At 35.5% G+C, this 24,044-nt stretch overlaps 1 protein-coding gene across 1 annotated transcript in view; it reads left to right on the forward strand.

The window, feature by feature from the left end:
* LOC121730968 (elongation of very long chain fatty acids protein-like) overlaps window positions 1-24,044 on the forward strand; it is a 75,317-nt gene that overhangs the window by 21,289 nt on the left and 29,984 nt on the right. Inside the window, exons 2-6 of the mRNA XM_042120219.1 lie at window positions 8,115-8,260; window positions 10,585-10,692; window positions 12,888-12,968; window positions 16,019-16,075; window positions 20,434-20,539. Coding sequence (XP_041976153.1) covers window positions 8,120-8,260; window positions 10,585-10,692; window positions 12,888-12,968; window positions 16,019-16,075; window positions 20,434-20,539 — 493 coding nt within the window. The 5' untranslated portion in view covers window positions 8,115-8,119. The remainder of the gene's footprint in view (window positions 1-8,114; window positions 8,261-10,584; window positions 10,693-12,887; window positions 12,969-16,018; window positions 16,076-20,433; window positions 20,540-24,044) is intronic.

Below are 24,044 nucleotides of genomic sequence, written 5' to 3' on the forward strand. Positions count from 1 at the left end.
ATAACAGGTTTTGTTGTTTAATAAGTGATAACCATTAACGTAGTACGTTAGCATTAAGGCGATGCCTTGATAATTTGGCTGTAGCGATATTGATTTTTCTCAGCAATGACTAAATCTAAGAAATTAAAGTTCATTGTCAGTATTCATCATGTCCTTGTCTTTGAATTACTCATAGCATAACACGATTGGTCAACTTTTATAACACAGAATAATCGATCAAAAAGACCTTTGTAAAAAAAGGGATTCTAATTATGCCAACAGAGGAGAGTGATATAAGCTTCCAAAATTTGTACATAGATTGGTTCAAGCATACACTTTAATTTGCCCATGGCTTATATTAAATATATTTATGGTTTTTGAATTACGTGACAAAAACCATTTTGTCTTTCCATTTCTTGCTGTTCCATTGCTTGTTTTCTATGAGAGGCTGCTTTTTTCTTATGTCGTACTTAGCGAAGAATTCGTAGTGGGCTTAAGCAAAGCTCAAAGAACATTGAGTATTTAGAGCAGTTATATTATATTATGCAATATTATAGAAACCAGAGATGACCAAGCCTTATTCGAAGGTTTAAGATAGAATTTTATAATAGCTCATCGAATACACAGTCTTCCAGAGATTTCTACTAGGTTACGACCTAGGTTAAGACCTAGGGTCAATTTTTGTCACTTAAAACCTACATATTAAGGGTGAGTTGCAACTTGGAATAACTTACTTTAAATATAACAAAATGTAAAATGAACTGTCAAATTGCTGGATGCCATATTGACGATAGCCTTAACCACGCAATTTCGCTCGGTTAAAGTTAACCTTAATAATAATACTCCCCACACCGGTTTCGGTGACGGTGGCCGGTTTCATTGAAACCAGACCAGGTACGCAGGAGTAATTTTATAGTGCCCAAGTGTGTGCGCAGTACACAAGAGCACTCTCTATTCCTTTACTCTCATAACCCACTGGGACGGAAGACCGACACGACTGGCGAGAGATCAGGCGCAGGACCGACTTTTTTACATGCCCATCCGACGCATGGAACATCTTACTTGTCAGACAATCAGGTGATCAGCCTGCATTGTCCTAACCAAACTTGGAAATAACATGTTTCCAACGCGTGATTCGAACCCACGACCTCCGGAGTCGAGAGCGATGCTCTAACGACTAGACCACGGAGGCGTTAACCTTAACTTTGACTATAACAGTGTAACTATAACAAAGCCTCTGGTTCAACCCACCTTTAATTTTATGAAAATACAGTCGATGCCTTAATCGATAACTTATTAATCACTAGATGACGCCCGCAACTCCGTTGCGCCAAAACTCGTTTATCACGCGGGAACCGTACATTTTTCCGGAATAAAAAGTATCCTATGTCCTTGCCCGGGACTCAAAGTATCTACATGCCAAATTTCAGTTAAATCGGTTCAGCGGTTTGGGCGTGAAGAGGTAACAGACAGACAGACAGACGGACAGACAGACAGACAGACACATTCATAATATTAGTATGGAAGTATGGATTAATAAAAAATGAGTTGTTAGTATAGGAGATAATTATTGAAACGTAATACAAGAATGGAATATGTCTTCTTTTCAGCGTATTTCGATGTAGGTATATAAAACTAGTTCATTCAAATGGAACGTTATGGAAATCTGCAAGAATATGGTAGTGATGTGAATCAGCGACATTTTTGCATAAAATAAACATATACTCACGGACCGACGGTATATTTTATATACGGATAAATCTTACGGTTGATAACTGCTTCCTAAGTTATTTATGTAGTCAGCATGAATTAAGCGTAATGTCCTAGTATGTAGTTATTTTAAAGCTCTTATAAAGATGTATTTAAAACTATAAATAATGCTTTCTACGCTTAACTTTTATAGATTTTATAGATGGCTTAATCTTGCTTTAACATAAAAATCCTTAGAAATAAAGGTATAAAAATCCTTAAGATTCGAGGAACATTTAAAACCTTTAAAATCATAAAGTAAATAACAATGTAAATAATCTTATAGTAAATCAGTTTTTATTAAAATAAAAAACTGGGTTTTAGAAAATCGAAACATACTTCTCTAAATATTCATAAGTACTTTTATTATATGAACATGAAAAACAATCAAATACCAGAGAACGAAATACTTATTATATTCTTATTGCAATAGGTAACTACTATGTTCAATTAATATTTTTTACCGTTTTTCATGGCCACTGAGCGTATTCTTAACCACGCTTTTACCGTATTTTATGTATTTTTGGTCAACTTAACTTGTGATAATGAGGCCTAATTTCACCAACGTCTGTTAGTGTTAACTCTGAAAAACGAAAAACGAAAGGGGTAACGTATTAACTTTAATTCATGAAGACCTAAGCGGCCGCATCCGGCCGCGATAACAATAGAAAAGCTATTGTGTCTCGTTATTCCACGAGCGATTTCACCAAAGAAATGGAATGCGTTCAATGCACACTGAACCGGTTCTAAACGTATAAAACCGGATTTTAACATCAATTGCATTTCATCAACATAAACTAAACGCGTTCACAGCAAATCCCAGTTTTATCATCTGAACGTGTCATAAAACCCGTTCGAGCCCTGTCAGTGTAGTGTCATGGCGGAACGAAAAACATAGACAAAAGAAATGTCAAGATGACAGTTTTGACACCTATGTTGGTTAGTTTATGTGCCTATTTTTTCTTACTATTTTGTTGTTAAATTACATGACAAGGATCTAAAATGATGAAAACATGTAAAATAATCGCGTGACGTTACGTAAACTTAGATTTATTAATCGCGATTAAAAGAAGTTTGTAAAATCCATTTAAAATAGAACGAGATTTACGTCGCCCCTTGAACGTGTTCAATGAGAGCTAAGTAATTTTATAAAAAAAAGTTTTATGTGTGCCTGGTGAAATCCCACCTAACAGTCGTTGGTGAATTCGGGCCTGAAGCTGATGGTGTTTCTATGCGAATGGTATAACACTATTATTTACCTAATTATTTAACAAAGGAACTCAATAACGTGTTGAATAATTTGTAGTAATTTGTATGACGATTATTAACAATTTTCACAGCGTTATGTACTTGACATTATGTGTTTGTCATGGCCGGCGCAGGTGCAGTGCGCAGTAAACGTTAGCAGGGCACTTAGTCAATTTGCACTCGATAATCTCGTCTGCAAAGTTAGAAATGAAAAATGTATGGGATTAAACAAGTCATTGTAAGCGCCATGTCATACGACGCCTTACATCAAATTCAATTAATGTTTGTATTCTATCTTTGCTGTCGAAACTGTCGAGTGCAAGTTGTCTGAGTGCTCTCTCGTGCGACTAACACTTTTGTGCTTTTTGTAGTAAACTGGTTACATACGGAAATTATGGTTTAATAAGCAAATGACCGGTTGGCCGTGTGCAGAGAGTATAATGTCCTCTGGCCATTCCGGAGTACTTCTATGTGCCATATGTGTAAGAGCTGTTTGACACTGGATGTCCTAGATGACAATCCATGGTCTAGACTAGACAACTTGAATTTGACGGCGATTAAGTGGATTAAAATACAAAATGTAGTGAACCTACAATGAATATTGATATTACGTACAAAGGATAACTTAAGATTGTGCTATGTTATTAAATATTTAAACAGAATTATGCAATAGTAAATATAAGTATGTGCTAATAGCAAAATTGCACATTATAATAACAAAGATCTAACTGCTATTTGTTTTGCAAAAAAATCTGAGTAACACCAGGCCTGTCCCACTCGCGAGAATAGGTATCGAACTGTAAGTACCACCCGCGGCCAATCAGTAGGGACTCACAAGCGAGCGGTGACGCACGCGCAAGATTTTTCGTCGCGTATCTTCTGTTTACTGATCATAGAGGAATTTTATTCATGATACTGATTTAACTGCTGTGACAAAATTGTTATAAATCTTATAAAAATGAACAATTAAGAAAGGCCAATGAAATATGTATTTGAATAAGGTATTTAAATAAAAAAGTAGATAAAAACTATACAAACATAGCAAATAAACCAATTTCATACAAATAAACGCACAAACTACACAGAAATAAACACAAGTTTATTTCTGTGTAGTTTGTGCGTTTCTCGTTTGTGTTTAAATTGTAAAAGTTTCCTGCACTATAATCGAATATATAAAACTACTATAAAATATAGGTTGGGTTACTAAAATTTTATATTACTATAAAAAGGTTTGCTATTCATACCAATAGTAATTAAAAAATAATATTTTGTTTTCTAAAAGGCGAAAACCTTGATTTCGTCAGAAAAGGTACGAGTTATGCGATAGACAGAGAGCGGACATGTAGGCGAATATAATTGTAGGCACCTAGCACTGCGCGGTCGGAATTTGAACTTAATAGTATCGTAACATGAGTCGTTATTTCTTTAAACGGGTTTCGCAAGTGAGACTTCTGTTGGTACTACTAATATTCTGTGGTAACACACTAAATATCGGAATAAGATAACAAGCATATAAGTATAATACATTCGAAGTGCGATCTTTATAATATATTGTATCTACCAATAAATTTTGACCTAAATGTAGGTACATCTATTTACCAATTAATAATGTATTAATTATTACATTATCAATAATATTAGAAATATTGACCTCTTGCTCTGTCGCACACTATCGCTATACAGAGTTGGTTTAAAACTCTACCTTAAGAGGATACAACAGGAGCTAGAGAAATGAAAAAAAAGTACGTGTAATATCTATAGCTGTCTCCCTTACCTCAAGCCTATACCGCAGAACGCGATAGAGACAACTGCAGAAAATCCAGAAAATCAACGATTCGTTGTCCCCTGATTCCTTCTCCAAAACTTAACCGATTTAAGTACATTTTTCATTAAAGATTAAAAAAAGGCTTGAGCTGTGTTCCTATGTTTTGCTTTTTTTGTAATATCTAGCCAAATCAGTTTTCTGGACGTTTGAACACAGTGGAAAATCTGGCCATTTTTTTGGGTTTTTGAAAGTTCATATCTTATTTAATAATTAAATTATGAAAAAAAAGAAAACATAGGGACATTGTATTAGTGGCAGTAGATATTCAGGAAAAAAATTATAACTCTACTAGCATTATCCAGGGAGGAAACAGGGGACAACGTTTGTATGGAAAAAAGGGCGGTGTGGAATCCTCTTAAGGGTAAGTTGTATGTAAGTAACATTGCGTTTTGACGAGGCGTCGAGTTTGAAATAGGCAAACCCGCATCTACAAGAAAATCTGCCAATATTGAATTTAAACGTATTTTCTTGTGTAGTAAATTCAATTCAATTTTGGACAGCTCATTTAAAAACGCATCGCATCGGTTTGTCACGTTGCATTGAAAATGAAACTTAGGTGTGACTTTTAAGCAAACGTAAGTTTCATGGTAGGCCGTAATAGAAAACGACAAAAACGAATAGGTAGAGTCTTTTAGCGTGACATTGATCGCGTGGTCAGTAAAACTTGTACATGTGTACATTCACTGACATTGAACATAACAAAAGATTAACATTGCACCATCTCCACAATGTTGTTTTTATAATGACTCGAATTATTTTTTTTACTTTTGAACTACACTCAAGTATAATTATGAGTATTCAGTTATTTTTTTTCAATAACGCTATTTTTCCTTCGCAAAAAGTTTTCAAATTTCATAGAAGCCAAGTCTTGTTAAACTTATTTTATAGTTTTCAATCAACATTCAGTGATTGAACACAGTTTTGTTTATTATATTGTGATCAAAGACTTACAAAATATAGTATGGACAGCTTCAAAGGGTTCTAACTTCTAAGTCTGCTGAAAGTATCGTAGACTTTTGATGATGGGCAAGTCAGCCACTAGTTAGTGATAAAACGTTGAAACTTGTATGGACCGTAATTTCTGATAAAATACACCCATCGACAAAGTCTTTGGGATATTTGTATTTTTCGAATCTCTAAAAACCTATCAGGAATTTTTGAAGACAGTGAATGGAACAATGATAGCTTATTTTTTGGTATTTAATATTATTATTAAAACACTTTTCCGAATTTTATCGTTTCTAAAGCAATCACAGGTATCTACAGTCATAAAAATCAATGATAAGTCAACAAATCTTTATTTCATTTTATTAACTGAAAATTTCATTCGAGTGAGATATTTTTATTGCTGATGTCAAATTAATAGTAATAATTTATACTGATCGATGTTTCGCATTATTTTTACTAAAAAAAATTTTTGTGCTCTGCTGCGGTATGACGCCCAGTCATTATTTTCAGTTGTCTAACTTACTAAAAACCCTTAAAGGTTTTTGTTTGTCGTTTTGTTTTTTGTCATTATTTGTTATATTCACAACATAACAAAAAGCGACAATATTAAGACTATGCAATCAGTAAAAAGGTTCCAGGAAAGCAACCAGCCCCTAGAAACTGACAAAACCATGCTAAGGAGTTTCCATCAAGTATCATCTGAATCCATATTTTTGTGTTGCGGTCTGACAAATGCGGCAGATTGCTTTTCATTGCTTGAGAGACTGAGTTGGTAACACATAATAGGACGAATAGTGGCTTTCTTTAGGTGGATGTCATACTTACTGCGGAATTATTAAAACACGTGATTTAGTGAATCGAGATGAAATATACACCAGCGCCAGAGACAATTTCTTGTGTGTCAGCGTGCCAACCATGGGGTTAATCTTCCAAATTCATTAAAAGCAACCTTCCGTATTCGCCATAATATTATGGTCTTGTCTGATCAATTATATGGTAATCTGACATGAATTTTGTATATTGTGACTAGAACTAATGACTACAAAAAGCTTTGAAGTGTAGTGTAATGTAAGATTTTTCAGTAATTTAAGATTTTCCACAAAGTTAGATGACAAAAAAGTTACCTTAAATTGCAAAGAACATTCGGCTTCATACCGTAGCAAGGCAGACAAAAGGCAATTTCAAGTAAAAACTAGGCACAAACATTTAATTACAGGTATAATGTATGCCAACATCAATTAGGACTAAATAATTATTAATATCTTGACAATCAGCAATAAAAATGTAAAATATTAAATAAAGATTTGTTGGCAGACGTAAAATTTAAGGTTATTCTTCCATTTACTGTCTTCAAAAATTATTGATAGATTTTTATATATTTCATAAAATAATAATAATAATAATAATAGCTCCCACAACGGTTTCGTTGACGATGGCTGGTTTCATTGAAACCAGGCCAGCTACACAAGAGTAATTTTATAGTGCCTAAGTATGTGCGCAGTACACAAGAGCACTCTCTATTCCTTTACTCTCATAACCCTTTTTACATTTTAACGACTTTTTACATGCCCATCCGACGCATGGATCATCTTACTTGTCAGACAATCAGGTGATCAGCCTGCATTGTCCTAACCAAACTTGGAAATAACATGTTTCCAACGCGGGAATCGAACCCACAACCTCCGAGTCAAGAGCCGCGCTCTGTACCACTAGACAACGGAGGCGTTCAAAATACAAATACATTTAATAATATATGTAATTTGGAGGTGAAGCTTGTTGTAATACTTAATCTTGGCCCGAAAATCTTAATCCCTAGCTTTGATAAGATGTAATATAGTATAATAAAACAGGACATGTAAATAGTAGCTTCTATAAAAATATAGTACGGCCGTGACCGTTCACTCGAGACTTGGTTGGGCACTGCCGTGGCAGCACACTATGGTATTTAAATAGTATTTTACTGGAAAGGTGTTGGCAATCGCTGACAATCATATTTGAAGTATTTTCGCATCGTTAATCTTTGAATTTTAAGAAAACTGGAAAAAACCCGAAAAACCCGGGTACCCGGGTTTTCATTCCCATCGATCGTGGAATAACGAGACACAAAAGCTTTTTTATTGTTATCGCGGCCGGATGCCTCCGCTTAGGGCTTCATGAATTAAAAAACCCGAAAACCCGGGTTTTGAAAATTGGGTCCGGGTTTCGATGCCCTAGGTCGGACCATGTCAATTTAATTTTAATTGTGATCTGCCGGCTGGGTTGGACGTAACGCGACCAAACTACGTTGGTCCCCCATCTGCCTAGGAATCATCTTCTCTAATAGTACAATAAGTAAAATCCTAAAATTACCCCTTTTTTGTTCCAGGTAAAATGGAGACCATAAATCGGCTGATAGATGGCTACCACGACATAATGGACAACCACAGTGACCCTCGGGTGAAGGACTGGTTCCTCATGTCCTCCCCACTCCCGACCCTCAGCATATGCCTCACATACGTCTTCATTGTAAAGGTGAGGAAAGAAGATCTCAATTACTGCTCTTAAGTTCTCTTCCTAGAATGGTCCGTATTATAGGTCTTTTTTTTATGAAAGAAGGGGGCAAACGAGCAAACGGGTCACCTGATGGAAAGCAACTTCCGTCGCCCATGGACACTAGCAGCATCAGAAAATCTGCAGGTGCGTTGCCGGCCTTTTAAGAGGGAATAGGGTAATAGGGGAGGGTAGGGATGGGAAGGGAAGGGAATAAGGGAGGATAGGGAAGGCAATGGGCATTGTCAAAAAAAATCACATGTGCTTTTTATATTTTTTTTCGTTAAAATAGGGTATTTTAAGAATATAAATTAAATAATTTTTAAAATTCATTGGCTAGTTTTTTCTCAATAAATTTTTTAAATTTCGCTCTGACGTCATCATCGGCGGCTAAATGACCTCTGCAGTATGTTTTGAATTTCCTTTCAATCTTATTTATAATGGCTGGTTCGTCAAATGCAAGTTCTCATTATGTGAAAGCTGATACGAGAAGCTTACCAAAAGTTCGAAACGTAATGTTGGTCGAATTTATTGCTAATTTAACGCCATTGAGGGTCAAACTAAGGTTAAACATATTTGTTCAAAAATATAAGTAACTAATGGGTATTTTTTTCGTTTATATACAGAAAAACGATCACTGACCTTATTCCTCGAAATGTTTTTGTAATGAGCAAAATTTAAAAAAAATGGACAATAGCCATTGGGCCTCCGATAAACTTACTCGGCGAAACACAACGCAAGCGCTGTTTCACGCCGGTTTTCTGTGAGAACGTGGTATTTCTCTGGACGAGCCGGCCCATTCGTGCCGAAGCATGGTTCTCCCACGTATAAAAGGTTTACCAGAATCTGGTGGCAAAAAGTGAGAAAATAAATTGACTAGCAATACCGGGGTAATTGGAATAAAACATTTTAATTCTTTGTTTTCCTTAACGGCTTATTCTGTGTGTGAAGCATGCAAATATAAAAATTTATCCAATGATCAAGGATATATTTTTTTGAAAATCTGCTGTCAAAAATTGCCATCAGATTCTGGTAGACCTATATAGCCCTCATAGTCCTATTCAATACCAATTGCAATGCACTGAAACGCTATATGTGTATTATGTAATGGTATTTTATAATATTAAGTTTGATGGTATTTTACAATGTTAAGGTTGATGACAAGAATGTATAGCATTTAAGTGAACAATATAATATAAGGAACAGCCTCAAGAAACAGTTGGACAGCATAAGTGCCAAGATTCGTTAATTTATACGTTCTCAATTATTTGATACGTTAAAAAATAAGTACGGTACTTAAGGATCATTCAAATTAGTTAGGTACTTATAAAACAGTGTCTCAATTATGACTTTAAGCATAATCATAGCGCCTAGCGGCTAGAGCGCATAGCGTAGCGATAGCAGCTACGCACTTACTGTTTGTATACGTGTAACAAAACTAAGTTTGTAACTTAGTTTGTAAAGTCATACAAAGTTCGCTGTGAAAGGGTAACTTTTTTATTTTTGTAGGGGAAAACTCATGAGGCACTGGGGAACTTGCAAATACAAATTAAAAAAAATACATTTTCAGCGCTACTACTTTCACAGTAAACTCTATATAAGGGACACATATATATCCTAAAGTATTATCAGTTATCACTATGTTTTGTTACATCTTGCATAAGGAAAATAAATTTCTTTGTTGAGTTTTAGTCAAGTCAACCCATTATTTGATCTCAAACGCTACAATAAAAGACCTTCGTGTTCATCTTTTAAACTGGAAAGCCTTAGATTTGAACAACAATGAACAAGGTTAAACACAATTTCATTGTCCTGTTTGATAACACAAAAGAAACTATTGTTCAATCCGATGTATCACTTTTGTTCCTTACTACTTTTATCGTACGATCGAAAAGTGACAAAACGGAAGTGCTACTAGAGCAACGATTATGCTACGCCGACTACCGTTTACATGTTCTGATTTTGGTTCCACTTTTTAGCGCTTACACTTGACCCAATATGGGTCTAATAAAAAACTCGTCTATCAAAAATCATGTAAAGAAAACGTGCTGGCTAGGGGCTCTCAACTCGTAATACTTGTGCCATATTTTAGGATTAACTTTTTTTAATATGAATTAAGGGGACAAACGAGCAAACGGGTCAACTGATGGAAAACAACTTCCGTTGCCCATGGACACTCGCAACAACAGAAGAGCTGCAGGTGCGTTGCCGGCCTTTTAAGAGCGAATACCGGAAATACTTTAAACTAGACTAGTATAAGTCGGTTTTATTTAAATAAAATTAATTAACTCTTTTTTTTCTTGCAGTTTCTGGGACCAAAACTGATGCAGAACAGAAAACCTTTCGATCTCCAAAACGTTTTGATCTGGTACAACCTGTTTCAAGTTATCTTCAGTTGTTGGCTATTCTATGAGGTAAGAATTAATTTTATAGATGGAGGAGGCCTTTACCCCGGTCCCAGACAAGGTCCATATTGCATACTAACATTAATTAAATTATAAGTTATAATAATAGAAAAATAATTAATAACTTTAAAATACAACATTTAAACATTGTAATAATATGATATAAAAAGGCTTTATTATTGTTAATTTTACAACTTTAATCATAGTTTTGTTTCTATAAATGATAGTTTATTTGTTTACTATATTTCTTGTATCAACAATAATAATAATAATACTCCCCACACCGGTTTCGGTGACGGTGGCCGGTTTCATTGAAACCAGACCAGGTACGCAGGAGTAATTTTATAGTGCCCAAGTGTGTGCGCAGTACACAAGAGCACTCTCTATTCCTTTACTCTCATAACCCAGTGGGACGGAAGACCGACACGACTGGCGAGAGATCAGGCGCAGGACCGACTTTTTACATGCCCATCCGACGCATGGATCATCTTACTTGTCAGACAATCAGGTGATCAGCCTGCATTGTCCTAACCAAACTTGGAAATAACATGTTTCCAACGCGGGATTCGAACCCACGACCTCCGGAGTCGAGAGCGACGCTCTAACCACTAGACCACGGAGGCAACAATAGCAACAATAGGAAGTAATTTATTCTCAAGTTCTTTGATAGCTGATTCTGTATGTTTTAAACGATTAATAACACTCGATAAACAAAACTTTCCGATTGTAATATATTTGGGCGATGATTTAAGTGGGCTAAGCGATAATTAATCAATGATCATCACTGACGTAATTTGTAAGGTGTAAACAAAGTTATTGTTTCTTATACCCAACTTAATTAATTTAATGCCGAAAAAAAAAGTTTTTAGCGGTAATGTTCACTTATTTTTAACCAATAACATGTATGCATTTATACAATACATTTACTAGGTCTTGCCCATAAAGTTAATATACCTAGCGGAATAGAGCACCAATCTCGAGCTGTCAAACGTAACCAAAATTGGTTTTCATCTGTGTGAAAAATATGTGTACGTATATTATACACTTACACAAGCATGATTGAACATGAATTCTATGAGATTAAATTGTCAACATGCGGCACGTGCCGACTGGACGTCAAAAAAAGAGTGCTGCTATCATAAATCACACGTCTCTTTTTACCACGCAGTGTTACTGATAGTGACATCTCCCTTGCTCAGGCCTTTGTTTCTCTATATCGCTAGGTATATTAACTTTATGGTCTTGCCTGCGACTTCGTGCACTCAAAGAGAACCCACAGGGATCGTACATTTTTATCCTATTAAATAGCCTATGTCCTCCTCCGAATACGGGCTCCGAAACCGCTGAACGTTTTATATTCCAGAAAGGACATAGGCTATTTTTTATCTCTAAAAATGTACGATAGTCGTAAGATTTTCTAAGAGAAATTATCTTTTATCTTTTTATCATATAAGTATATAAAATTCTCGTGTCACAATGTTAGTTACCGACTTACCGTACTCCTCCGAAACGGCTTTACTGATTTTTACCAAATTTTATATGCATATTCAGTAGGTCTGAGAATCGGCTACTGCCTATTGGGTACTTTTTATATTGATAAGTGCATTTTTTGAATTAATAATAGGAAATCATTAGAACTCGAGACTGACGGCGACCATTGTTTGTGCGACGGGATAGCGATGGACGTTGCCATGGTGCCATACTTATTTAGTCACTTCAGTAAAATAATATCCAGGGCGAAATACTATATATATGGCTAAACAACGTTTTCCGGGACAGCTAGTATTATATAAAATTCTCGTGCCACAACGTTAGTTACCGTACTCCTCCGAAACGGCTTTAAGTATAGATTTTTACCAAATTTTATATGCATATATAAAATTTGGCAAAATCGGCTACTGGTTACTTTTTATATTGATAAGTGCGTTTGTTGAATAAATAATAGTAAATTACTATAACTCGAGACTGACGGCGACCATTGTTTGTGCGACGGGATAGCGATGGACGTTGCCATGGTGCCATACTTAATGGTCGCCGGCAGTCTGGAGTTGTAATAATTTATTTTTAAGTATATTATTATTTTATTGAAGTGACTAAATACTATTTAGTCACTTCAATATAATAATACGGGCGAAATAGTTTATATGGCAAAACAACGTTTGCCGGGACAGCTAGTGTATAATATATATATTGGTTGTTCACAGAGTATAATCAGTGGGTGGTTCACGACGTACAGTTTCCGGTGTCAGCCCGTAGACTATTCCAGAAGTCCACAGGCTATGAGAGTAAGTATGAATCTTAGAATTATCCTTAGAAATGAATTATGATGTAACTAAATTATTATATACAACGATTCTACGATTAATAAATACTAATATTGCCTTAAATTTGATGCTACGAATTACAATCACAATAATATAATATAAATATTACCTATTCATTTTTAAATATTTTACAAAAAGTGTATCTTTACTTAAATCGTGATCTTAATGTGAAACATCTATAATGATAACAGAGATAAATATTGATTACAATCAAATAATTACTATAATTTGTAATTGCTATTAGCTTCAATTTCATACACTTTTTGCATGTAGTTTTTATTCTATTGTATCATTATTCACATCAGTGTAAACAGTATGTAAATTATCGGATATTGCCTATTATTTTCCATAGACATAAAAGTTATTCCGTTCACAGGACGTAGAGTATATTTTTCCCATTAGGTTTACGTTAAAGAAATGTGGAAAACCCCTTACTTATGTATAGTTTTTTCTCTTCTTTGTTTCTGTTATATGACTTTTCCTTCCGAAGAAAAACTCCTCTAGAAAAGCGGGATATTATAGTTATTATTTCTGATTATCTATAGAATAAATCGGCCAAGTGCGAGTTAGACTCGCGCACGAAGGGTTCCGTACCATTATATAGCAAAAAAGGAAACAATGTGTTTTTTTTATATGGGAACGCCCTCAATTATTAAGTTTATTTAAATTTTACTTTCAATTATTAAAGTATAAATACAACTGAGTATTTTGTATTTTTCGTTCCGAAAAATTCAATTATTAAATGCCACTTTACGTCAGACTATAGTCCTAAAAATTCAAATAATATCCTACTTTATGATATATATTATAGTCTGTCATAAAGTGGCATTTTATTTGAATTTTTGTCGGTCGCGATTAGCCGCGGTAAAGATCGGAACAGACCTTAAGTTTATGTCCACAGTTTGTCCATACTTTCGCATTTCTACTGATGGCCGTGCTAGCCCGGCTGGTGCCATTATTTATATAGAGCAAAAAAAACATGTTTGTTGTATGGGAGCCCCCCTAAAATATTAATTAATTTATTTTGTTTTTAGTATTTGTTGTTATAGCGGCAATAGATATACACAAACTGTGAAAATTTCAGATATCCAGCTAAGCATAGCGTTTCTTGAGATACAAGCCTGGAGACAGACAGACGGGCAGACATCGAAGTCTCAGTAATACCGTACGGTATTACGTACCCGTTTTTACCCTTTGGGTACAGAACCCTAAAAATTAAGCATCTTTTCCACGATTAAATTTTTATTCACAAATCTCAACGACAAATTATTATTATATTTAATTTAAATATATTAAGTACGTTAAATGCTATTTTTTCATTGAGCAATTAAATATTTTATATTCAAAGGAAACCTAACGTAACATTTTATTAATTTTAATTATGGATAATGAGTTCTATTTGGCAAACATACTAAAATACTGAATAAAAGTAGGTACCTAGACTACCTAATTACGTACAATATTTAATCGAGTCTAGGTATCAAAGTCACAACTAATTAAAATTAGATTTTTTTTATTGATAATAATAAAACGTTGAATTTTTCTTGCGTAAATCTTGGCCAATTTTTCAATGCGTTACTTGATTGTTGGCGTTTTTATATATTTTACAATTTAGATCAATTTAGAATGCGTAACCTTTAAACAAAATTATTCATATTTAATTTATCCAAGTTATACAGTACTTTGCGTCGGCGTTTAAGCATAAGATTTTTTTTTCATATTTTTTATTCTGTCAATAGAAACTCAAAGAACTGGATGTGCAACGTCTTCTTGTACTTTTTCAATAACATAATATATAATATATATTGCGTTTACGTAAGATTAGTTTTACAAAGCGAAGACTCTAGAATTTTCCTTGTATTTTCAAGGCACAATGGGAATCATTTAATTACTTCGATAGCATCTTCATTGTCAATGTTGAGTCAGCTAGTAAGAGTACTAAGTTCTTAGTATTTTTTTAATCAGTTCATCTTTCAAGCTTTGCTTAATTAATTATAAAATAATTTATGCAATGACGCTAATAGACGCCGTTAGTTCCGGAACCGGTGGTAGGAAACACATGATATTATTTGTTTTAAATTTATTAAGAAAGAAAACATTTTTATTTTATTTAATAAGTTCAACAATGAAATGTATTGTAGTCCAAACGACAGATCACTACATTGGCTCAGCCCGACTAAGTAGATCGGTCATGGTTATGTCAAAAATAAATAAATGTTGTTAATTTATTATTTTACGGCCGTTCCCAATATTTGATCTATCTCTGGTTTTGCCCTACTAGAGATAGGAATAGCTCATAATTGACATAAAATATATGTCTCTAATGTCTAACGTGAGCTATTCCTATCTCTAGTAGGGCAAAACCAGAGATAGATCAAATATTGGGAACGGCCGTTAAACTACTGCAGGCACCTAACCAATTACCTCTACAATCTGTTCAGAGTTCATTGTAACTCGGAATAAGCTACGAATGTGGTTCTTAAGAGGAGTCCACACCGCCCTTTTTTCCATACAAACGTTGTCCCTGTTTCCTCCCTGGATAATGCTAGTAGAGTTATAATTTTGTTCCTGAATATCTATGGCCACTAATACAATGTCCCTATGTTTTCTTTTTTTTCATAATTTGATTATTAAATAAGATATGAACGTTCAAAAACCCCAATAAATGGCCAGATTTTCCGCTGTGTTCAAACATCCAGAAAACAGATTTGGCTAGATTTCACAAAAAAAAAACATAGGAACATACCTCAAGCCTTTCTTTAATCTTAAATGAAAAAAGTACTTAAATCGGTTAAGTTTTGGAGAAGGAATCAGGGGACAACGAATCGTTGATTTTCTGCAGTTGTCTCTATCGCGTTCTGCGGTATAGGCTAGAGGTAAGGAAGACAGCTATAGATCTTACACGTACTTTTTTTTCAGTGCCCCTGATGTATCCTCTTAAGTCGTCAGCATTAAGTCTTGCCAGAGGTTAAAAAACCTAAGCGCATAATAATTGTTGTTTTTTTTTTCAGACCGTAGCCGGATGCTGGTGGTATTACTTCTCGAAATTCACAGAGTTCTTCGATACGGTATGTACAACGACTATAATTTACCTCTGATACAAAAAGGTGCTCCCTCACCGCGAGCATTCACGTGTAATATAACATATTTTTAGATTCGACTTTGAGCTGCATTACATTACAATACTACCCCCCTGACTGACGAGCATTCGCGTGTAATGTAACATTAATGATTCGACTTTGAGAATTCCCTAGCAAGCTGACTTGACTGACTGAGTAATTGTATCAAGATATAACAAATTGTATCATTACAATGTACGCATTGTAATGCTCGACTCTGTAACGTTACATTACAAGCGAATGCTCCCGGTTAGGGAGCACCGTTTATACATAATAAGTCCGGAGGCCCAATCCCCTCCCCTATTCCCTTCCCTTCCCATCCCTACCCTTCCCAATTATCCTATTCCCTCTTAAAAGGCCGGCAACGCACCTGCAGCTCTTCTGATGCTGCGAGTGTCCATGGGCGACGGAAGTTACTTTCCATCAGGTGACCCGTTTGCCCCCTTATTTAAAAAGAAAAGTAATAACAAAAAGTGGAATGCGTTAAAACATGACTTGCTACATATTGTACGCAATTTCATAGCGAATTGCGTAGAAACCATACGTTTTTCCGGGATAAATACTAGTCTATATCCTTTACCGGGTTCAAGTACCTCCATACCAAGTATCATCAAAATCGGTTCTGCGGTTTAAGCGTGCAGAGGCAGTGACGGCCTTAGGTGGAGAACTGGGCGACCCCGGGGATTCACTCTTGCAGGGGCCTCGCGTCAAGCAAAAGGTCATAAAGTGGTATTTTAATTATTAGCGGTGAGGTCCCGGTATCGGCGGCGGTGGAATTAGGCGACCAAAGGGCCGGTTGCAAAGACATGTTGAACGAGGCCTCGCAAAGATCTGCCGCCCGGGGTCTCTCAATGGGTAAGGCCGCCACTGTGCAAAGGCAAAAAGACAGATAGACAGGCAGACGTTTTTAACATAGTGCCTTTTAAGGCAAGAATAACTTACTATAATAGGTTACTAGATAAATATTGACCGCAAGGCGACCTCTACTTGTATATTAATTACAATTTAACCGTTCCTCGTTATGAGGAAACTATGATTTTAACCAGTCAATTTTATTATGACAATCTGTCGAGATTAAGGAGTGAGCACACTGAGACGGGCCGTGCCGGGGCTCAGCGTGCCGGGGCGCATCGCAAAAATCCGCCTCGATACAATTTGTATGGAAGCGGATGCGCGTATCGCTCACTGTGCCGGGGCGCATCGGCGCGGATTTTTGCTTGACGGATTTACGTCAATGCGACACGGCCCGACAAGACCCGCTGCGCCCCGGCAACAGTGTGCTATAGCAAGCGGCGCGCGGATGTGATGCGATGCGGCCCGGCAAGCCTCGGCTCGAAATCCGTCCATGCATTGCGCCCCGATCCGCCCTGGCACGCGCCGACAAACTGTGCGCCTACCTTATGGTAGTTGGTAATCAATATGCACTAAGGGTCAATTCAGACTGCAACGCGACGCGTAGATGCATTTCTAAATTTGTATGGGTTTGACAGATTTGGGAGACGTCTCACGTTATGCATCTACGCGTCGCGCTTATTCTTAACTTACTTTTTCCGTAACCTAAACTGTATCGTACATACAATCGGTTCGGCGGTTAAGCGTGAACTTGTAACAGACAGACACAATACAAGTGTATATTTTAAAAACCACGGCCTTCAGTTAGTAACGATCACGCGTAGATCTTAATACTCTATTTTTATTGATCCAAACATACAGGTTCGATTGTTCAATTAGTAATCTTTAAAACTACCGAGCATTCTCATTAGGATATACATTTACAAGTAGTGTTTACAAGTTATTTTGAACTTCACAAAGTATTAGGGTTCCGTACCCAAAGGGTTTATCCTATTACTAAGACTTCGTTGTCTGTCTCCAGGCTGTATCTAAAGAATCGTTGTAGCTAGACTTCTGATTTTCATAGATTGTGTATTTCTGTTGCCGGTATTAACAACAAATACTAAAAAATAATTTAAAATCAATAATTAAGGGGGGCTCCCATACAACAAACGTGGTTTCTTGGCCTTTTTTTGCTCGATATGAATTTGAAATACGCATAAAATCCTCAATATGAATTTATTTATTTATTTATTTTTATAGACTCACCAACAGAACAGCATTTGTGACATTTTTTGTACATAAAATTTGTTTACAGATAAAATGAGTTGATGATAAAATTTGAATTATAATATGTACTGTGTTATTAAATAATTAATAATTAATTAAAATAAAGTAATTATCTAAGAGGGGCTCCCATACAAAATTATATTTGGGCCAATTTTTGCTCTATCACGGTATGGAACCTTTCGTATGCACTTGGCCGATTTTATTAATATAATTTATATTGTTGTTGAAATGTTTCTCATGAATTTAAATGAATTATGAAACATATATTATATCTGTACCAACCTTTACTGGGTCATTTGAGACGTAAACGATTGATCCAGGGTCGAATTTTATATTACCTAGTATCTAGATAAGATTACTAGATGACTTAAGCTAGGTGCTTCCCGTATAATAAAATTTGATTTATATTATACAATAATATTGCTAAGCATTAAAATTTCAATAACTTCCAACGATATTATTTCATAACCATTTTTTACATACCTAAATTAATATAATATATTAATTCCCATTTCATATTATGAAATGGGTTATTATTATGATATCCATATCCCTTCAATTGTTGACCCCGCTCTAGGAGCTTGCTGCCAAAATACGCTCATCTGTAATTGAGCCCTCTCCTGGTGATCAATTATCACCTTATAACATACAAAATGTACTTAAAATCATAGAATTAGAACGTATTTTGATATCGTTGCTTAAAATAACAAAGATGGCCTATAGACACTTCTCATGGCTCTAAAACACAATTACGACGATCACTAGAAGTTTCGACCCTTGTCTTAAAATCGCGCGCGTACTGACGAGTTTCGTTTATTGTTAAGCTTGTGGGGTGAAAAAAATGTATGGAAAAGTACGTTTTTTTATTGATTAATGTTGAATAACGTATATTTATGTAAATAAATAAAAATCTTTTTAAATATTTTTTAAGGAAATTCTTTGAGACCCGGAAAAGGACTTAGGAGACTTTTGTTCCCAAAAAATGTACGGTTTTCGCGCGATTCATATTACATAGTCTTTATCTATTATATTGAGTTTAATAATAATTATTACTATTTATTTTCCAAAGTTCATGATATAATAACTTTGTCAATAAGGAAATAGTTATGGGACTAATAAGGAAGGCAATAAAATAAAATCTATTGGTCATAAGCTCACTTCTTGGAGTTATTAAGCTTCAGCCAAACCTACGCGACCAAAGCGAATGCGAAGCGGGAGCGTCTGCAACGCGGGACGTTCGGCAGAGCGGGAATAATCTACGGTTTCACACCGTAGTTGCGCAGGTGTGCACACCAGTTTCGCGTTGCACTTGCAGACGCTCCCGTCCCGCGTTCCGCGTTACTGACGCGTAGGTTTGGCCGAAGCCTGCTGAAGAAAAGCGGCCAAGTGCGAGTTAGGAAATCAAAAGTATTTTTTTATTTGAATATAGGAATGTTGAATATATTTAGTACACGAACTAACACGCTACGCACGTATTAGGATTTAGGATATGCTCCACAGTATAATATGAATATTATACTGTGAATAGAAAAAACAAATACATGTAGGTACCTCGCCGATTAAAATCGGTGCGGTATAATTATATTATATTGTTGATTGGACAAGTAAGATGGATAGTAATGGGGGGGGGGGGGGGTCCGGACCCCCAGAACCCATCCCTTATATACGTCCAACTAACTATAGCCGTGAGTGTAACGTTTGATAATAATAGATAGATCGGTGCTCTAGCTGCTCAGGCGGATTATCTGCGATAGTGAATCGTGGGGAATAAAAGGATTTACTTGGCCGGTAACACCGAAGGCCGGCTGGCATCTCTCCGTGGATACTAAATAGATAAGGCGGGTAACGCACCTGAAGCTCTTCTCAAGTTGCGAGAGTTGTTACTTGTTGCTTTCCAACAGGTGACCCGCTTGCTCGTTTGCACCTTATTTTATAAAATGATAATAAATCTAAAATAGCCTGAGTCATTTCCTGATCATTACCGGAAAGGACTGAGGCTATTTTCACAAGGACAAAGTTTATACCCTGTTCGAACTTCTATTCCCTCGTCTAGTTCCCGTTTTTGCGGTGGTAACATTTAGTAGTTTCATAGTATTATAGTACCGTGTGAACCTGGTCTAAGGGAAAAACGTGCAGGATTGTGCCGTGTGAACCTACTCTTATTCTTATTCTTCTTCTTTCCGTAGTTCTTCTTCGTGATGCGCAAGAAGTTCGACCATGTGTCGAAGTTGCACGTCATCCATCACGGGATCATGCCGCTCTCCGTGTGGTTCGGAGTCAAGTTCACGCCAGGTATGTTTATGACCACTAGAAAAAATGTCCATGACCACTAGCAAAAATAACTGTAAGCAATAGCAGTATAACTGTGATGACTAGCAAAAATATTTGTGACCACTAGAAAGTATGCCCGTAAGCAGTTGGAAAAATGTCTGTGACTACTAAAAAAAATTTTGTGACCAGTAACAAATTGTGATCACTAGTAAAAAGGTCCGTGACCGTCAGTACCTACAAACAACAAAAATCTCTCTGTCTGTCTACTAAGCGAAAATATTTATTTATGTACTTACATATAATTTTATGTCAATAAGTATGTTTAAATACAAGAAACACAGTAGGACGCAATTAATTTATTCTTAGGTATGTATTGAATAGTAGGTAAATTATTATCTTATCTTATATCTTTAAACGAGCAATTCTTTTATCTTCTTCTTCTATATATATAAAACTCAAAGGTGACTGACTGATTGACATAGTGATCTATCAACGCACAGCCCAAACCACTGGACGGATCGGGCTGAAATTTAGCATGCAGGTAGATATTATGACGTAGGCATCCGCTAAGAAAGGATTTTGATTAATTCTACCTCCAAGGGGTCAAGATAGGTGATGAAAGTTTATATATAATAATACTTCTTAACGCGAGAGAAGCCGCGGGCAAAAGCTCGTGTATATATATAATTAGAATCTCGGAATCGGCTCCAACGATTTTCATGAAATTTAGTATATAGGGGGTTTCGGGGGCGATAAATCGATCTAGCTAGGAATCATTTTTAGAAAATGTCATTTAATTTCGAATACCGAGCAAAGCTCGGTCAAATAGCTAGTTTTTTGTAATATAGCATCAATGTAAATTACAAATCCAGTAAATGCTCAGGCGCAAAATGTTGTACAACCTTATTATTATTACTAAACATACATTACATACATAATATTTATTGTAAATTAGAATTATTATGGCTCGTGATCTAGATTTCATATTAATTGGATTGGTCTTTAAAGTGTCTACACTGCCTAGCTGTGAAATTTAGTTTTATAGTAGTTATATTATTATGCATTTATATTGTTTGTCTCATTAATGAGTACATATCTACAAGGATTTTTATATTAACAAAAAATTAAAACCGACTTCCAAGGTAAAAACAATAATAACATCCTTTAAATAATATGAACTATAAATTATTAAATAATTTTTCCTATGTAATAGTGCCTTTTCTGAATTCGGCTAAAACTCAACTATTTCTGTACTCAATCTTCATCATTTTAAAGTCGGTACCAGATATACTTAGCTGAATCTTCAGTCTGCCAGAATATTTGAAACTTTTTTAACTGGCACCGACTTCAAAATGATGAAGATTGAGTACAGAAATAGTTGAGGTTTAGCCGAATAGGGAAAAAGCACTATTAGATAGGAAAAATTATTTAATACTTTTTAGTTCATATTATTTAAAGGATGTTATTATTGTTTTTACCTTGGAAGTCGGTTTTAATTTTTTGTTAAAAATAATAATTTCACTCTTTTTAGTTACCTAGTAAACTATCGCGTACTATACGTAGAAAAATACACCTGTATATTATTCTACGTATCTTATTACAAGCTCACCGGTGAGCGAGACACAATATAATAACAATAGGTTTCTAAGAATCCACGATCGAAGGATTAATAGGAGTATAATCTTTAATCAGTAAAACCGTTTCGGAGGAGTAAGGTAACTAATATTGTGACACGAGAAAGATAAGAAGATGTACTTATTTATTATATTAAATATTAATATTATAAGGCACTTATTTAAAGGGGCAGTTGTAAATTGCAGTTTTGGTAAGTTAAAAATTATAAATGGCTCGTTTAATAACTAGTTTAGCAGTTAAAACTAAGCAGTAAAGTAAACAAAAATGAGTTGTAAAAAATAATGAAATGGATCATTGAAAACATTATTGAACAGTAAAATAATTAAATGAGCGGTAAAAATTAATGAATGAGCGGTTACGTGTGGGCAGTAACGAATCGGAATTTGTCAGTAAGAAATCTCATTCTAAGCAGTTCTCTAAACAATGAGGCGGTAAAATATAATAATATCGGCCAAGTGCGAGTCGAACTCGCACATGGAGGGTTCCGTACCATTATAAAGCGAAAGTAAGACGGTCGCCGGCTGCTGCCGCAGCACGCTCGCTTCGCTCGCTCGGCTCCCTCTGTGTTGTGGTCTAAGTTTTAACCTAACCTAACCTACTCTTGGACTTTCTGGATAGTGTTTATTTTTGTTTTGGGGGGGGCTGCGCCACCCGACCCCCTTTCGGGGGGGCTACGCCCCCCCCCGTCCCCCCGCTATGGTATCCGTGGTTAAGTAGGCCTTCCGTTAAGTCGTTATCGAACCGCTCATTCCATCATTTTTACCGCTCATTCAGTCATTAGACTGCTCAATTATTTTTTTATTACTGTCCATGTTTTACAGTCGCAATAATTAATCAACCGCCAAAAAAAATAAATAAATGCTCAATATTTTTTTAACCTGATTATTATTATTATTATTATAATAGAACAAAAGTTCTGATAAAATTTTAATAGTCTAATGCCCTGTTTCTGAAGTTACCAGTTAAACTTTTATTAGCTATTGATACAATAAAGTTATGTATAGGACAAACGTTGGTTATCTGTCACTGCGTTTCTGAATACGCAACGAACCGTTCAATATCAAACAGATAAGCAGTACCATAATTTGCCGTTAGATGGGTCTTTTAAAATTTGCTATTTTTAAATTAGGATTATTACTAGTGTTGACTTATACAACAAGAAAAGAACCAAAGAAATAAGATTGGAAATAACAAAAATAAGCAAACGAATAAATAGAGCAATTAGTCAGGAGAGGAAAACAATACGACAGAAAACTTTTGAAAAATATATGAGTAGATCAGGAGTTATACGTAAAGCATACAAGGAGCTAAGTGGAAAGATTACCTGGACAGCCAATCTGAAAAATACAGCAGGAGTTGCGCAGTATAGGCGACCAGATATTATTAAGGAAGCAACTAAGTTTTTCGCAGATCTCTACAACATAGATGTCAGAACACACCTTACAGAATCTTGTGTTACGGAGACTGTCCGTCTTCCTTTGTCAAACAATTGCTCTACAATGACACCAAATATCTTACTATCAGAAATTGAACAGGCTATAAACACGCAAAAAAATGATAAGTCCCCTGGTAATGATAACATTACCAATGAATTATTAAAATCAATATCCATCGCCCTTCTGAAACCCCTACAGATTCTATTTAACAACATATTAAAAACAAGATCTACGCCAGAGCAATGGTCAAAGTCAACAATTATTTTACTCCATAAAAAAGGTGACAGGAATGACCTAGCGAATTACAGACCAATCAGTCTCACGACGAACCTGTATAAAATATTCTCCAAAATAATTCTGGGTAGAATATCAACTACTCTAAATGAAAACCAGCCGCGTGAGCAAGCAGGTTTTCGTAAAGGTTATTCGACTATAGATCATATACAAGTTATAAC

This window comes from Aricia agestis, chromosome 10 (genome assembly GCF_905147365.1).
Source record: "Aricia agestis chromosome 10, ilAriAges1.1, whole genome shotgun sequence".
Lineage (NCBI taxonomy): Eukaryota > Metazoa > Arthropoda > Insecta > Lepidoptera > Lycaenidae > Aricia > Aricia agestis.